Source organism: Epinephelus fuscoguttatus, linkage group LG1, assembly GCF_011397635.1.
Source record: "Epinephelus fuscoguttatus linkage group LG1, E.fuscoguttatus.final_Chr_v1".
NCBI classification, from domain to species: domain Eukaryota; kingdom Metazoa; phylum Chordata; class Actinopteri; order Perciformes; family Serranidae; genus Epinephelus; species Epinephelus fuscoguttatus.
The window spans coordinates 20,541,748-20,559,193 of NC_064752.1; the positions used below are offsets into that span (position 1 = coordinate 20,541,748).

A 17,446-nucleotide genomic window follows, 5' to 3' on the forward strand; every position below is an offset into this window, starting at 1 on the left:
TTGCCAACAGTAGCAAGTGTTTTATTCACTCCTTTGTTCGCACTGAATAGAAGTTGACAGGAGGCGAACGTTCACCACTGTTAATTTCACTCATGTGTGACGTTAACTATATGCCGCTTATAAAAAGCAAACTTATGTCAAACTCATTTTTCAGAATAAGTATTTCACATCTCCCTCTTTGTCCTAGCTTCACAATCTCCCTCTTCTATTAAAGATTTATTTATGTATAGTATTCATTCATCACACAATCTGATAAACCCCAAATGTATATTTTACAGTACTGACACAAACTGCCACCAAGATGCTCTTATCACACAGCAACAACTTATCATCTTGTCGTCTACTAAATTCTTCAAACAAACTCTGTAGATCTTCATCATCAAGTTTCAATCCTCAGTCATGAAAGTTAAAAATAAGTGCTGATAGTTTTGTTTACTACTGGAGAGCGGTTTGTACACAAACACACACAGAGTGACTACACATCTCTAAGAGAGCCTGTTGTTGTCCATGAAGGGAGTGGAAACACAAGAGCTCTAAAGTTTGTGTGTGTGTGTGTGTGTGTGTCTGTTTGTGTACTTGTGTGTGTGTATGCATGTATGTCTGTGTTTTGTTAGTGTGTGTGTGTGTGAGTGTGTGTATAAGTCACAGGGGGGGATAAAGAGCCATTGTCTGCAGCTGGTGCATCCCCCACTCCTCCTCTCTGCAGCTGTGAGGAAATCAAACGCTCCTCTTTTCCCCCTCTCTGCCTCTGTCACAACCTGCTGATGCCTTATTAGGTCATTCATGGTGAAACATAGTGATGATGACCCAGTGCAGCAGGTACACCGGCACCACTGAGCTGTTACAAAATGTAAAAGTACATAACTATAACATCTTCACGTCACCCAGCATTAATAGTAATAATAAACTTTATTTAAAGAGCAACTTTTAAAACAGTTAAAAGGTGCTTTACCCAAGAACATCCAGATTAAAAGAGTTCAGCTCTGAAATTAAACAGAAATACAGAGAAACAGAGAGAAAAAGAATAAAAGTGTGAGGAAAAAACATTTCCTGTCTGTATGTTGCAAGTTTTAACAGAAAAGACATAACAGTCCTGCCCTTTCTCTACTCGACTCATTTTCAAACTGCAATTTTGACACTCGGTTAGTGCTGTCGAGTTAATGGCCAAAGGCCAATTTTCAGTCAGGAATGTGTCCAGTAAATTGATTGGTGAGCGAATGTGTGGAGGTGTGAATGAATTATGGATGTGTGAACATAGTGAGTGATAGAGTAAAGGTGGTGCGGAGTTCATTGGAAAATGAACCAGAGTCACTTCTTGTGCAGAGGGCTCATAATTCTGAAGTACACCTCTGTCCTCAGGTAATTCATTAAAAACCAGCGCATTGATAATAATAAATTAACAGGATGGTGTGAACCTACTTGTAGAGAAAGTGTAGATGACTTCTCATGAACAAGTTATTAATATATGAATTGTCTGCCAACACAGGAAAGAAGGAACAATGTTTTTCGGCCTGTGATCTCATCTTGTGAGGAGCAAAAATAAATCTGTGAGGATACATTTGTGAGCCGTATAGATTGTAGTGTTATCATGGTGTGAATTATGAAGAAACACATTTTCTTGTAGCTTATGAAACATAAATTATCACCTTCATACAAGTACAAACATGATTCACTTCAGTGAATCCATATAGCAGCCTGATCTTGTGATTTAGGCTTTTTACCTGCAGTGAAAAGTAATAAATAAATAAAATAAGTGCATGTTGCAAAGGCTTCGCTAATAATTTCATTGAACCAATGCTTTCAAACGGCTCAAGAGCATTAAAGAGAAATTATTTTAGTGAGGTTTTTCTTATAGAAAATGTTGGAGTGCTGTCCCTATTAAATCATCAGTACAAAAGATTAGCAAATCAGAAAATATCTGGTTCTTTAATAAAAAAGTCGAAGGTACAAGTCTTAATACTTAAAAACTTTGGGTTCAAGGTATTTTTCCTCTTACCTGTAGTGCTATTTATCACTCTAGACTGTTTTGGTGTGAGTTGCAGAATGTTGGAGATATCGACTGTAGAGATGTCTGCCTTCTCTCCAATATAACAGAACTAGATGGCACTCAGCTTAGGTTGCTCAAAGCACCAAAAACACATTTTAAAAAAAACTCATCAGCAATGTCTCTTTCCAGAGATCATGATCCGGTTGCTCAAGATAATCCACAGACTTTGTTGTGAGCACTGTGAGAACTATTTTCTTTCTACAGAACTACATCCACTGACTGTATCTCAGTGCAGAGGGAAGAGTGCATCTACTCATGGACGAGAGGCTCATGCTTGTGACACAGTGTTGCTAGATGTAAGATTCACATCATATTTGGACAATAATGTTACCCTCTTTACCACCTATGATTAGTTAAGCCAAAAAGTGCTGTAATGAACAATAATCTGATGATTTTGTGGCACTTACAATTACTAATTTGTTTCAGTCTGCACTGTTTCATTTTAATTCATTTTCCTACATGATCAGTAAGAACAGTAAAATATTGGTCCTACCTCTGTGTTTACACATCTGTTCTCACGTGACCTCTTTCCAGCCAATCATGGCTAGGCTATGATGAACATGACTTTTGAGCACAGCTGTCCTTCCGTAACTTGAACAACTTTTCCGTAACTTTTTCACTTAGAGATGCTGTGTTCAAGTAGAGTTGTTATGAATGCACCAATTAGCTTAGCTCATGGCCTTAACTGTTTTCATGCAGAATATGAACAGGTCTACAGTCGTGCTGTCTTGTAATTTAATTTTGTAGGAGAGGGTATTACAAAAACTGATGGACTTATGGACTCATGAAAAAAATATGAGTTAATTGTGTCAAAAAGTTGTTAATACATAAAATGTATTGTAAAATTAGACATTTACGCCTATTTGTTCTCATGGTTATGACTCACAGATGATAATCGGCGCAGCATGTCAACATCAATGGCATCTTCCGCGGCTGAGCTGTAATGTTTGCTAGCTTAGGTGAGCTAGCACGAGCCTGTCATCTATGAGTATGAATGAATGAATTGTGTATTTTCTTGACTTGCCGTTTCAACTTGGCCCACCCCTTATGGGATTATTTAGACACATTTAAAGAAAAACATTATTCTAGTGCCATCACGCTGACACAAAACAATAAGTAACAGATAAAAGTTAACAATCCAACACAAAACACTGGCATAACAAAATTAATACCTAGTATAAATGGAAAGTAAACAAATTAAACAGATAAGTGTTCAGAGTTAGGAGTGTAGGAGGACAAATGGGAGAGATGACAAGCGACAAAGAAGGAAAGAAAGAAAGAAAGAAAGAAAGAAATAGAGTAGATGCACTCTTCCTTCTGTGCATTGATATGGTTGGTGGGTGTAGTTTGGTAGAAAGAAAATAGTTCTTACATGAAACTGCTCACAACAAGGTCTGTGGATTATCTTGACTGACCAGGTCATGATTTCTGGAAAGAGACATTGCTGCTGAGTTTTTCAAATGTAATTTTTTGGCGCTGTAAGCACCGCAAGCTGAGTGCCATCTAGTTCCATTCTATTCCAGAGAAGGCAGACATCTCTACGGCCAATATCGCCAACACTTGCCACCTCACACCAAAACAATCTAAACTGATAATAGACTGTAAAAATAATTGACATAGCTACTGTGACATCACCCATTGGTCTTTGGACTCTCGTTTTGAAGCCTCAAGTTCAGCATTTTGGCACTCGCCATCTTGTTTTGCTTTTTTTGGAGCCAGAAGTCACTATAGTTGAGTGAGAGAGACAGCGCAGACACTTTGTCACTCAAAGTGGCCCACCCTTAATTATGAGTAACTCAAAGCCAGAAAAAAAAATGTATATAGGTGAGTTAAATGCGACAAATCTCTACAGCCAATATCTCCAACACTCTGCAACTCACACCAAAACAATCTAGACTGATAAATAGCACTACAGGTAAGAGGAAAATATGTATTATGGGTTTTAGGGTGAGCTGTCCTTTTAAACATGATATTAGGTAATTATTGAATTACTGATCGGAAACAATCTCACCACAAGGTCACTTCATTAATAGTAAAAGTATTGCAACTTTTATTAATGTAAAGGAAAGTGAAAGGGGATCAAGAAAGAAATGAAAACAACATTTATTAATTGAATTTTACTGTCATTTGCAGATGTGTCATTCAAAGTTAGAGCACGTTGTAGCCTATAGACTATCAATGAATGGATATGAATGTGGTGAAAACAGTGTGAGCTGGTGTGAATCTGTAGCAGCTCTGCGCCTTTAAATCTCTCCGCTCCTCCCTCCTCTCAATGACAAGCCCGCAGAGCCTCTTTAACGCATCCAGTGGATATGACAAACCAGAGGCGCTCCACGGGCCAGCATGTCAAATAATAACAATAATCATGGGCTTTAGCGACAGCAGCTCGTCCCAACCTCACACCCTCACACACTAACGAGGCACCTCGGGGCCGTTTGCGGGTCTGCGGACGCCTCAAAGTTGGAGCGCGCTCGGCCAAATGGACGTCGATGGACTGGAATGAAAGCTCCACTTCTGTCGGACTGAAGGAAGGAGGGAGAGAAACCTCTGCATGTTCAAGTTTCCTGCTCCAACCAGAGGGGCATCGGTGCGTGCGTGTTGGATGTGTGTGTGGAAGTGTGTGTTGGGTGCGTGTGTGTGTGTGTGCGCGCCTGCAGGACCAGCAGCAGGAGCAGCGGCGGCGGCGGCGGCGGTGGTGGCGGCGGCCGCGGGGAAGGGAAGTTTAGCGCCGTGATTTGTCTTCTTCTTTGCCTCTGTTCTGTCGTGTTGCTTTTAATGTCACAGCAGGGGACAGGCGGATTATTAACGTTTCCCTGATGAAAATTAATCATCTGTGGAGAGGCTCTGTGATCGTGACTATGATGATGATGTCGAGTAAGAGCGTGGAGTGGCTGCAGGAGGAGCTGGAGTCCGGGGCCAGCTCTCTGCTGCTGCTGGACTGCAGACCCCATGAGCTGTACGAGTCCTCGCACATCGAGTCGGCCATCAACCTGGCCATCCCGGGCCTCATGCTCCGGAGGCTGAAGAAGGGCAACCTCCCCATCCGCTCCATCATCCCCAACAACGAGGATAAGGAGAAATTTGTCAAGCGCTGCAAGACGGACGTGGTGGTGCTGTACGACGAGGCGACCTCGGAGCGGCAGGAGTCCGGGCTGGGGAGCTCCGTGCTGGGGCTGCTCCTGCAGAAACTGCGGGACGACGGGTGCAAAGCTTTCTACCTGGAGGGTGAGATCAGCTGTGTTGTAATTCATAAAAAAGAAATCACACTGACGGAAATAAACGGTTTAATTTCCCTCTGATGTAATTAACTCAGATTGCCCCAATTACAGCAGGGCTGCTCTGAAGCACCAAACATTAAACTATTAACTCTAAAACAAAATAAATCTTATGATCTATATGTCCAGGGGTAATTTAATTAACATATAGGCCTACATGTGTCCATGTTTTGTGCTTTTTTGGCTCTGTGGCACATCTGAAACAAAAACACTTGCGATTTCTGCGCTTTTACAACATATTATTTGGGGAAAACACCTTTCATGGTTGACAAGCCACTCTTATTATTATGAAATCTATAAATATTAATAAAGGGGTGTTTAAGTGTCGCATTGTGGCGATGCTTCAAGTAAATTCAGCTGTTTATCATCCATATAAACTTTGTCTCTTGCTTATTATTGATGAATTATAATAAGGCAGCGACTGCTTTGTTTATTCACATCACAGTAACTATAATAGATAGGCTTCAATTTATAAACACACAAGCTGCACTCACTGTGAAGCCATAATGAACTTAGGTTGAGCACTTATTCCCGAGAGAAACACATAAACAATATTAATATTTCATTCTCATCAGGACAGAAGCTTTTAAATTCTAGTCTAAACAAAAGAGGAGTTTAATGGTGTCTTGATATAAAGAGCTGGGTCAAATATGTTTTCAATTAAATGCTGCAAAAATGGCCCCGCCATGTTGTGTTCCTTCAGGAAAAGACTGGCTCTTTTTTTCATGAATGAACAGGGAAACCAGGAGACGACGACGCACTGTGATTAATCCTCCTGCTTTAAAATACAAGCACAGGATGGTCAGTGACGGGTGCAAAATGTGGTCGCGTTAGAAGATGTGCATGTATTTTAGATTTCTTGATCATGAACGAAATGTTTCGCTGGAGTCACAGGCTCGAGCTGCCATTCACAAAAAGTCCACTGAGCTGAGTAGTGAGTGTAGCAGCAGCAGCAGCAGCAGCAGCAGCAGAGCTGACAGTCCTGCTCTGCTGCTCATTCTCCCCAGGGCTCAGCTTTTCTCAATGGAGTACATCTGTCCGGCCAGTTTGCTTAGTCACAATGACGTAAATATCATGTTTTCTGTCATATTAACATGTGAAGCAGTGGAGCATTAAAAAAATAGTATGACTGCATGAGCTGCATTTTAATACAAAATCATTTTTGTTGTTTTTTTTATTCACCTATAAACCCAAATCACGAGAGAAATTGTACATTATTTACAATGTATTAATGTTTATGTGAGTTAATTATGAAGTTATGTAAAGCATTTTAGACTAAACTACACTACACTCCTACCTGGCTACTGTATGGCTTGCAATTAATATCGATTATAGTGGTAAAATATGTTTTAATTGATTTATCTATTGATAAAAATGCTTATTATTTATCACATTTTTTCTTTTAACAGTCAATTTTTTATTTAGCTATTTTTTTCATTGTTTCTTTCTAATTAAATGTTAATTTCTTGTCCTTTAGTTTCATGATCCACCTCCTGTTTCATACAGACTTGATATACAGCTGCCATTTTGTAGATAGTGTATTACACAATCTTGTGGTCATGCACAGGCGAGGGCGTAGGTTTCACTTTGACACTGGGGGGGGACTCATACTGTATAAAACAGGGGGTTTGGGGTCCTCTGCCAGAAACATTTGAGGGTCAAACACTTAATTTCCAGTTCCAGTAAATTTTCTGCACACACATCTAAATATTGAGGAGGACGTGTCCACTGTGTTCCTCATGAAATCTACGCCTATGGGTACACGCACATTTTTTTATACTACCCAGTAAAGTCGTATAGTTGCTGTGAAACTGCGCCTACTTAGGGTGACAAAAATTTTGGGTACATCGGTACAATGGACAACCAAGAAAGACTGGCAGAGGAGATACCCGCACACCAATACAACTGGGCTGGACAGCCACAAAAAAGGATCACAGGCTGAGATCAATGCAAAACAATGTCAATTTATTTAGAATATCTGTGCACAAAAAGTGCTCACATATACCACCTAGTAAAATGATTTTCTGGCCTTTTCCTGACATTGACCTTTTCTGGTCTTTTCCTCGTCCTCCAGGGGGCTTCAACAAGTTCCAGTCGGAGTACCCCGAGCACTGCGAGACCAATCTGGACTGCTCCTGTCCCAGCAGCTCCCCACCAGCCTCTGTCCTCGGCCTTGGAGGACTCCGCATCAGCTCCGACTGCTCGGACGGGGAATCTGACCGTGAGCCGGGCAGCGCCACAGAGTCGGAGGGCAGCCCGCTCCCCAACAACCAGCCAGCGTTTCCCGTCCAGATCCTGCCGTACCTTTACCTGGGCTGTGCCAAAGACTCCACCAACCTGGATGTGCTCAGCAAGTACAACATCAAGTACATCCTCAACGTGACGCCCAACCTGCCCAACATGTTCGAACACGAAGGCGACTTCAAGTACAAACAGATCCCCATCTCTGATCACTGGAGCCAGAACCTCTCTCAGTTTTTCCCCGAGGCCATTTCATTCATTGGTGAGTAAAGGTGGAGAGAGCTCAGCTCATGTCTCTGTGTGTGTTATGTTACAAGTTGATCATCATGCTAAATTCTGGCAGAACAGTGCTAAATATGCCGAATATTCTGCTCTTCTGTGGCACTTTATGGAGCTCAGTTCATGTTCTCAGCCAGAGTCTGACAGCAGGCCAAACTGTAGCGCAGTAAGCATGATTTATATGGCTTAAAATGTGGGGGGCACAAACAGGATTTTAAAAAGAGGGGGTCAGGTCCCCATACTCGCCATCCCCAGTGGAAATTACACCTCACATCCAGGGTTACATCTTCAAATTGCTTGATTTGTCCGACGAACAGTCCAACACCCAAGCTACCACACGACAAAAGCTAGAACCATCAATTATCTGGTGTTTTTGCTTGACAAATTATCAAATGATCATCAAAAGAATTGGGGATTACTTTTCTGGTCCAACAACTAATTGATTAATTAAATAATAAAAGCCAAAAATGGTGAGAAATGCTCTTTACTATCTTCCAAAAGCCAAGCTGACTTCTCCAAATTGCTTGTTTTGTTCAATCAAAAGTCCAAAATCCAAAAATATTCAATTTACCGTCACATCACCAAGCAACGCAGCAAATATTCACATTTGAGAAATTGAAATTAGTGAAATTATCGCTAAAAAAGGTTTCCATCTGTTCAGCTCACATCAGTCATCTTTATTGCAGCAAAGTGTACCAAATGGACTGAAAAAGCAATCAATTTTAATATTCTAGTAGGCTAGCAAAAGGTTAATTTGAATTAGCAACACTAATAATTTATACAATAGAAACTGATACTCAGCATAACGATAAAATATTGCCTCACAAAATATCGCGATACGATGTTGTATTGATTTTTTTCCCTCATCCTATTCACTTCGCTTCAGTTTTGTTATGTGAAGCATATCCTACATTATTATCTCTACCTACTTTTTTCCTAGATTATAACCGTATATTATGATTTAGAAGTCTTTTTCTGCCATATAATAGGTTTTTTGGAGCTGCATTTCGACCATCAGCTGCCTATGTTTTACTATTCCTGATTAAATATGAATTCAGTATCACAGACTATAAGGCAAAGTTTTTAATAAAACATGAAAATAGATTCTTTGAGAATGGGGTCATACTGAAGCCACAAGAATTCTAAGCCCCCATTTTCAGTATTTCCCGTCATTCCCATCATTCTCTCTGACTTAATTCCCAGAGAATGCGTAAATTCCCTCTGATGAGTCAACAAGACCAAGAGTCTTTGTGTTCGTCCAAGACTGTCCAGAAGCCCCCTGACATTTTTCTTTCTTTTTTAAGACTAATGTCTCCGTTTAGGTGGGAGGAAGTGTGACATATGCCAGAGCCAGAGGTCGTGGCAGATTTGGGTCATGCAGATGTTAAATGTTGCTGTCTGGCTGGCTGTAATGTGCAGGGATTACATCAGTCCTTTTTAGTAACAGCAGGGTAATTATGGGTGAAGGAGAGAGAAGCTTGGGCTGTAAAGGAGACCCAGATGTGACCTTACAATGTTCTGTTGTAAACTGCGGATTCCTGAAATATCTGGAATCATTGTGTGTGAACGTGTGAAGACGGAGGAATTTGATGTTCTTATGCATTTTAACAGGCTGATAAACGGACAGTTCTCGAACAATGCTGCACAATCTGAGGATCAGTTCAGAGCAGATTAACCGCCGGTTACGTATTTGACTTCTGAGCCTCGTATAGTCGTGGAAAGTGAGCACACATCACATATAAATTTAATTTGGCATCCGCTTGGCAGCCTGAGCTCGTGAGCCAACTGACCCCAATCCTACAACAAGAGATGCAGGCGGAGAGAGTGAGGAAAGGCAGAGAGAGAGAGATAAAGGAGAGGATGAAAGAGAGAGTGAGGAGGAAGAAAGGAAAGAAGCACTTAACTCTCTCGCTCTGATGGCCTGTAGTGATGCAAGTGCAAGAGCTCGAAACTGATAGAAGGTGGATGGATGTAGCCTGTTAATAATGCAAGATGTTTTGTTCTTAATTCAGGTTTTTCTGCAGATCGAGAGCTAGAAAGCACAATGAAACGTGGCTTTCTCGCTGTCATTGAGAAAGGTCATTCTGGATTGAAAAACATAATATTATGACATGTTTAAAAAGAAAAATCTAATTGTCAGTTCTCGTTTTAAAGCACCTAAAAGCTTGTTGTCTTTTTTTTTCATGCCTAAATAAGCAACAAACCAGTTTTAAAGTTAGAAATTAAAGAACATTTTGGGATTATTTGTTAGCTTTCACACTCAAATACCCTCAAATCTGATCAAAGAGTGTTCTGGCGTCATGTGTTTTTTCCAACTTAGCACTGCCAATTTTAAACCAGGAAGAAGAGCACAGAGGAAAAAAAATGCATTAATATGTTGTGTGAAACCAAAACTGTCCCAATGTTGGCAGAAAATTGCGAGTTCATGTAGGAGTTGCTCGTAGTAACAAGCTTATTTAGAAAAGGGAAAAGTTTTCAGAGCCTTTAAACAGAATTTCGACTGTTTTTTAAGTGACTCACGTTGATAATCTGTAAATATTGTTCATTGTTTATTACGATCTATTTTCGTTGTTACCTTAGCAACAACTGCTCTTCCTGGAGTCCATATTGAAAGATTACAGTATGATTAATGCTTACACTGTTTAGTGTGAATAAATCAGCTGCAGTATCACCATTAGTATGAATACGTCTCATTTCATTTCAATCAGTTCAATTCATAAGCACGTCCACACAGCAGATAAACAAAATAGAAAATAATACTTATTCTGCTTGTTTATATTGTGAGCTTCTTAAAAAAAACATAACCTCTTTAGTTAGGCTGTTCTGAATACCAGGTTTTGGGTTTGGAAACTTTGTTTAGAAATACTTGTGATTAATTGAAGCTCTGGGGGACATTTTGCAGTTACGTTAGCAAAACTAGCTAGAAAAAACAAATACTTTGCGAGACAGCTGAGCTGCTTTTACCAAGCTAGTTGTAGTTTTGGGATATGACAGTTTCTTTTGGCGTATCTGATACTCTACTTTTTGGGGGTCATATTTAAATTCAGAAACTTTTCCATACACTTGACTTTTTCAGCATCTTGCTAGCGTAACTGTGAGCCTGTCATGGGCGGTCAAATTGTCATAGTCTCAGCACTAGGCCTGTCACTGAGTAAAAATGGTCTTGTCTGAGAATACCTAATAATTACTGTTGCAGCATGTGAATTTCGTTGGATTACCATTTCTGTTTGGGATTTTTGGGGAAATGGTAGAGGAAAACAGAACATTCAAATACTGATTTGGACATTGATTACCATGGCAACAAGCAAAACTTCAAAGCATTTGGGTCAGTTCTACTCCTAAATTGTTTAATTGAACCTTTTTGTCTAGGTTCTTGAAATTTTAAGGGAGATGTATATAACTATTGTATTATGATGTAGGTTTCAACATATTGTGCAAATTAACTAGAAACGATTGGTTAAAGTTAAAGACTTGTCCTTCTGCCTTATCGAGGATGTTTACATTCACAAAATTGTCTAGCTTTTGCCCTTGTTCCGAAAAAATCCCCCAATATGTCTACTAAGCTATTTACATGGCAAATGAAAATGAATATTCCATTGATATTCTTGTTTATCTGCAGTCCTGCCTATTGTCATTAACATGTCCTAACATGTCGTTTATCGCATGATCAAAATATGGAAAAGTGGAATGGCTGGAGCTGCTTGTGCCGTTATGCTTCATTGCATCAAAATGTTTCGACCGTGAAAACGCAGCCTCACCCACACCTTCTTGAAAAGGTCGTTGTTGCGAATTTGGGCATGTCCAAAAATCTGTTGATATCCAAGTCTTTCATAATGTTTAAAAGTAGGCATGTTTCTCCTTCTAATCAGAAATGTGGGCTTTTCTTTTGGGCATGCATGTCTACCCCACAGCCTTGCACACTGTTGGCTAGTTGGTTTGTGTACAATGTATCCATGACGTATCCATGACAACAGGCAAGAGGCCATATATCACAAACTGTGTTTAAAACCCCAATTTAGATTAAAAAATGCTAAATTCGAAAAAAGGCCTAATTCAGAATATCTGAACAGAATATATAACTAAGAGAATATATAATATATCAATCAATCAATCAAATATAACAGTGTAATACTAAATGTGCATGTAAATGTAGTCTTCGATAATTTGAAGGCTAATGTGTATGACTGAAACACATTTTATCAGTGATCTAATCCTCTCATGCTTTCCTCTTCTCATCTTTCCCCCTCCTCTCTTCTTCACTTCACTCATCTTTTTTTCCTCCTCCGTCCCTCCCTCTCCTCCGCAGACGAGGCACGCTCAAAAAAGTGCGGCATCCTTGTGCACTGTCTGGCCGGGATCAGCCGCTCTGTGACCGTCACAGTGGCCTACCTAATGCAGAAGCTCAACCTGTCGCTGAACGACGCCTACGACTTTGTCAAGCGGAAAAAGTCAAACATTTCTCCAAACTTCAACTTCATGGGCCAGCTCCTGGACTTTGAGCGGACGCTGGGCCTCAACAGCCCCTGCGACAACCACTCGACCTCCCCGACGCACGACCAGCTCTTCTTCACCACCCCGACCAATCACAATGTGTTTCAACTGGACACACTGGAGTCCACATGAAAGTCAGACAGGGGACTGTCCCTTTTTTGGGGGGTTAAAGGTGGTGTTGTTACCATGGTAACAAACGGCTGCAGTGGAGGGAAGCAGCCAGTTTTAATGAATGTTTTAGCCTCCTGAGGCTCGTTGTCTGAGAGCCTGGCCACGGAGCAGCGTCTGAGGGGCAGGGGAGGTCACAGATGCCACGTTAAAAAGGGGACGGGGTGTTTTTTTAACCCAGAGGGGGAACTGACAGATAATGTTTACGACCGCGTCCTCCTCGGGAGTTGATTGAAATGGAGGGCGGAAGAGCCCCGATCAACTTGTCTTGTGCAACGAAGAACCGAGGGGACTTAACTGACTGAGAAACTGAGCGAAGGACGCAGCAGGACAGATAGCTTCATACAAAGATAGGAAAAATCTACAGTGCTCAATTTATGAGACAACAACATCCTCTCTGTCTTTCTGTCTCGGCCCTCGAGCCGAGCTGACTGGTGCCAAGTGGAGAATCTGGGATTTACTTGTAGGAAATCTCGCTCTACTGAATGTAGAGTTTTACAAACCAAGGAATTAACACACACATGCGCACACACATGAAAACAAAGTATGTATGTTTGTACTGTATGTACTGTATGTATGTTAACGTACATAGCAGAAAATGTATGGGCAGTCCTTAACAAATTCAGTATGTCTATATGCATTTTTGTATATTTTTGTGTACATTTACGCACAAATCTATACCTTATATAAATATATACGCATAGAAATCTTATCTATCCAATCCAACAATGGCTTAAGAGATTGTAAAACTAAAGAAGGGGAATGGGTGTGGTGACGCCAACAAAGAGGAACGTTGTTGTGATAGTTGTCTTTTTTTTTAAGTTTCGTTTTCCTTTTAGGTTTGTAATGACCTAATGCAGTTTGCACAGTGGTGTAGCCATTGACTTGTTGGCACTTGGAGCCGGTGCTGGAAGCAGGCAGATAAAGAGACATTCAGAGAAGAGGAGCAGAGAGGAGAGGCCAGTCCCAGGCTGCGACGAGTCCCGACAGCTGCACAGTGGAGTGGGGAGGGAGCAGGAACGGCCCCCCGATCAGAGGACGAGGTTCAGGGGTTAGAGGGTTGGGTTAGGGGTTAAGACGAGCATCGTGGTAGGACGTGGGCATGGGGGTTGGGTACGGGTGAAGCCACTACAGTGGAGTTGACATTTGGCCAACTGTTTTCAAGTTCCCAGTTCCTACTTCCTTCCCCGTATGACTGTTCATCCAGTTGCCTTACAAGAAGTACCAGTTGTTTCCACCAGCTGTTTTGATTAGTTGTTTCATTTCAGTTAGAAACTAAACTACTGAACTTCCTCCATTATTTCATCACAGCATATTGTCTGACCAGTATGCTGTGCCAAACTGGTTCCTCACAGCTCTGACTTTTGTACTTTGAGGCTTGAATGAGAGATTGTTTGAGGATGCTAAGGCAACATTTCTGAGCAACTTTTTTGGGCAGCTTATCTTAGCAACCTTGGGCAAGGAGGTGACTCAACACTCTTGTATTACCTTACTTCTTTTTGCCTAAGAGGAAGTTGTTCAATTCGTTGTCCTATCTTAGGTCCCTTTTAGGATCCAGGTACAAATTTGCCAAAAAATGGACTCTTAGTCAAGGGACTGTGATTATATCCCGGTCTTGGTGTTGGAGTTATGAAGTGGTGGACTTGGGACTGGCCTCAGCTACAGACTGCACTTAGCTACTTCAATAGCTTCACGTCCCTTCTGCATTGGAGAAAACAGGAGGAAGGTCTTTCTGCAGAGGGATCACCCATTTCGTCAAAGAAAAGTTTGAGTTGATTCACCCTTAAGCCTTGGGTCTATGAAAGATATATTAAACACAAATTGATATAAATATATATATTATAGAGCTAATAGTAAACAAATCTATATTATTTTGTATACCTGAGCATGCTGTGGTACTGTATGCTCTCTAACAGTAGACGTAACCACGGGTTGGATGTTGCTTTACAAGGTGGGATGACGAACGATGAGGACCGTTTTTTTAACTGCTGTTGCTGCTGGACACAGCGGTACACAGCGTGTGGTTAAGGAGATTTCTGAGATCCTGTCCACATCAGAAGCACCTTAACAAGAGAGAATCCAAAAATGTGTGCAGATTTTCTGCTGCTGCAGGAGTCGTCCATTTAATGTGGGTCTCCTGGTATGAGCGGAGCAAAGCTGCAGCACTTAGAATTATAGTCATGTCTGTAGGTACACTGGGCGTCATGCAAGAACATTTCCGTACCCTTACTCTAGATCTCTTTTACTAAGTGTTTGTAACTGCACAAACATGTTGTAAATAACTCTTTAACCAGATTACTGCCCCCTCGATCTTGGAACCCATCAGCTATCAGTCTTCTTGGGCGAATATTCCAGGGGTTCCAGTGTAGCCAGCAGGTATCTGGGCCAAGACTCCCTCTTCTTGTTTACAGTCCAATTAGCATTCTCAAAACTCAACAGCTATCGGTCTGATGACGATTTATCAACAATCATCATCAGACCGAAAGCTACTGGGTCTAAAAAAGCGAATAAAAAGCAAAATTGTCATCAGACGATAGCCGATGGATTCCAAAATTGCATTTCGGCCAATGCATTCCACCTCTTTTGCTCTACACACGGGCTGTTTACCAGCATGCAACCAAAGCCCTCTCAAACATGACTTTTCAGTACAACTTAGTCTATGAACGGAAACCGGAATGCTTCCAATACCAAAATCTTGTCCCTTTGCTAACACATTCTGCATTTAGAGGCACACATGTGCACATTGATGAGTTGTGATTGGTAGCATAACCATTGCTATATAAGGCTACCTGTTCTGGTCTATTTGTGGGCAGGTTTCATTCCTAAAAATGTAAAAAAGCTGAAGGAATCAGCAGACATACCATTTTACAGTGGCAGAATAAGAAAAAAAGAAAAGGAAAATAGGCTATTACTACAGCAGTGTGCGATGTCAACACAGAGCTGTACCATGACCGAAATAAGCAGGAATGGTTTGATATAAAATCAGATGCTTAAAAACATCTTGACAACAGACTCACACCTACGTTTAGTTTTGATAGTAATGTTTTGACCAACTACATATCCTTTGGCCTAGTCTGAGGAAAACCTGTACGTGGTTAAAATGTTGCTATTAAAACTAAAAAGAGAAAGTGACAAGATCTCTTAAATCACTCGCACGGGAACGATTTTGTTCCTATGAGTGTTTCTTGCATGAGGCCCATTGTTCATAGCAAACTACAGAGGTTTACTTGCAGAGCGGTGATGTGGACGGGGTTCAAACAGAAACACAGGACTGGGTTTCAGAGGGGACAGCAGTTGAATCTGAACAGGGTTGGTTTTAGCTGGCCTTATATAATCTTTCTAACTTGTTTCTAATGCTGACTGTTCAATACTTTGTATCTCACTTTAGAAAAACATTGTGTAAAAAGGAAAAAAAATGAACCTTTTGTTTATCTGTTATTTGAATCAGAACATGGTAATAATAGACAGCGAGCTGTCTTTTTACCGTTAACGGGTCACACAAGGTCCTCTTTGTTACTCTGCAATATATCAAAACACCTTTTTTGCAGTATTTTGTAGATCCAAGACCTCAAAAATTTTTAAAATCTATCTTCTTTTGTACTCTATCTATTCTATTATAATTATACAAGATTCAGCTCGATATGGCTTGTGGACTGAAGTAACATTTCACCTGGGGTGTCCAAAATGTTGGGCCGAAATGCCCATTACCAACCTGAAAGAGGCCCTCACAAACACAAAAACACACACACACACACACACACACTGCTTCACACAGCCAGAGCTGCTGTGGTTCAGCATGCCAGTTATGTTTCACAATAGAGGATTACACCACCCGGCTTAGATAATTACAAGGTCTTTTTCCGTCTTGTTTTGATATAATGTGCTCTATGCTATTCCTGTGGCCTTTCAATATGAATATATATCTAAGTATATATATGTTATGAATTTATATGCAAAAGTTCCTCTCCTATTATAGCATCAGAGATGAAAATAATACTACCATGCTTGAATGGCCTTCCCTCGTCTGTAGTCATATCCCACTTACAATAAGAAAAACGACTTGATCACTTGCACCCTAGGATTGAAATATATTTCAGTACGGAGCTTTTCTATTTAAAAAGAATATGGTTGATTTCAAGCTGCTTTCTTGTGTTTTTTTTGTGTCTTTGTAACAATGAAAGAGAAATCAAGTCTTTTTCTCTGTTTGTAAATTTGCCAGATCACGGGAACGGCTGTTTCTGTGTCCTTAAACTTGTAGCTACATCTCGGTAAGAATGTGCTCGGGAGGGAAAGTCGCGAGTGAACGAGGGCAGAGAGGTGGCGGCGCTAAAATACAAAGTGAAAGAAAAAGTGAATGATTTTAAAAATGTTACCTCAGTGAGGAATTTTTCAGGGATTTTTTTGACAATGCATCTTGCATCGTGTTACAGCTTCAAACACACGTTGAATAGCTGTTTTGTATTGTGCTGTAAACAGTTTTTAAAAAAAGATGCAATCTGTCTGTGTATAAAAACAAGGGGGCATGTTAACCGGGGCAGTTTCACCTTTCTGTCTACTGAAGGAAATACGATTGACCCTATGTATTGTACAGTATATGGAAACAACACAAGACATGTTTATACCGCAAATAAATATTGAAATATTTTTTTCTTTAACATGTGTTTCAGTTATATTTCTTACCACAACATTACAAAAAATATCTCTTTAAGTAGTAATCACAATGAATGCAGAGGAATTTATCATACTGATCCACACACTGACAGCTTACATGGTACAGTATTTGTTGGATTTTTCTTTGGATTGATCGACTGATTGAACAGGTTGTATCATAAGACAATGGTTTCCAGTCCAGAGGTCAGGAAAAGCAGAAAACGTGTCTGCTACACAAAATTATGTGTACTCTTTAATATAAGGTCGTTTTAAATGTTTGTTTTCAGTATTATAA

At 40.5% G+C, this 17,446-nt stretch overlaps 1 protein-coding gene across 1 annotated transcript; it reads left to right on the plus strand.

Moving 5' to 3' along the window:
• Positions 1-4,333: 4,333 nt before the first annotated feature.
• Positions 4,334-17,156, plus strand: dusp7 (dual specificity phosphatase 7). The gene is made up of 3 exons (XM_049582299.1): positions 4,334-5,272; positions 7,397-7,825; positions 12,149-17,156. Exons 1-3 carry the CDS (start codon positions 4,864-4,866, stop codon positions 12,463-12,465), a joined length of 1,155 nt encoding a protein of 384 aa, XP_049438256.1. The 5' UTR covers positions 4,334-4,863; the 3' UTR covers positions 12,466-17,156.
• Positions 17,157-17,446: the final 290 nt, after the last annotated feature.

Coding starts and splice junctions, on each gene's coding strand:
- dusp7 (XM_049582299.1), top strand. CDS start 4,864: ATGAAAATTAATCATCTGTGGAGAGGCTCTGTGATCGTGACTATGATG. Junction 5,273..7,396: donor CAAAGCTTTCTACCTGGAGG/GTGAGATCAGCT, acceptor CTCGTCCTCCAG/GGGGCTTCAACAAGTTCCAG. Junction 7,826..12,148: donor CGAGGCCATTTCATTCATTG/GTGAGTAAAGGT, acceptor TCTCCTCCGCAG/ACGAGGCACGCTCAAAAAAG.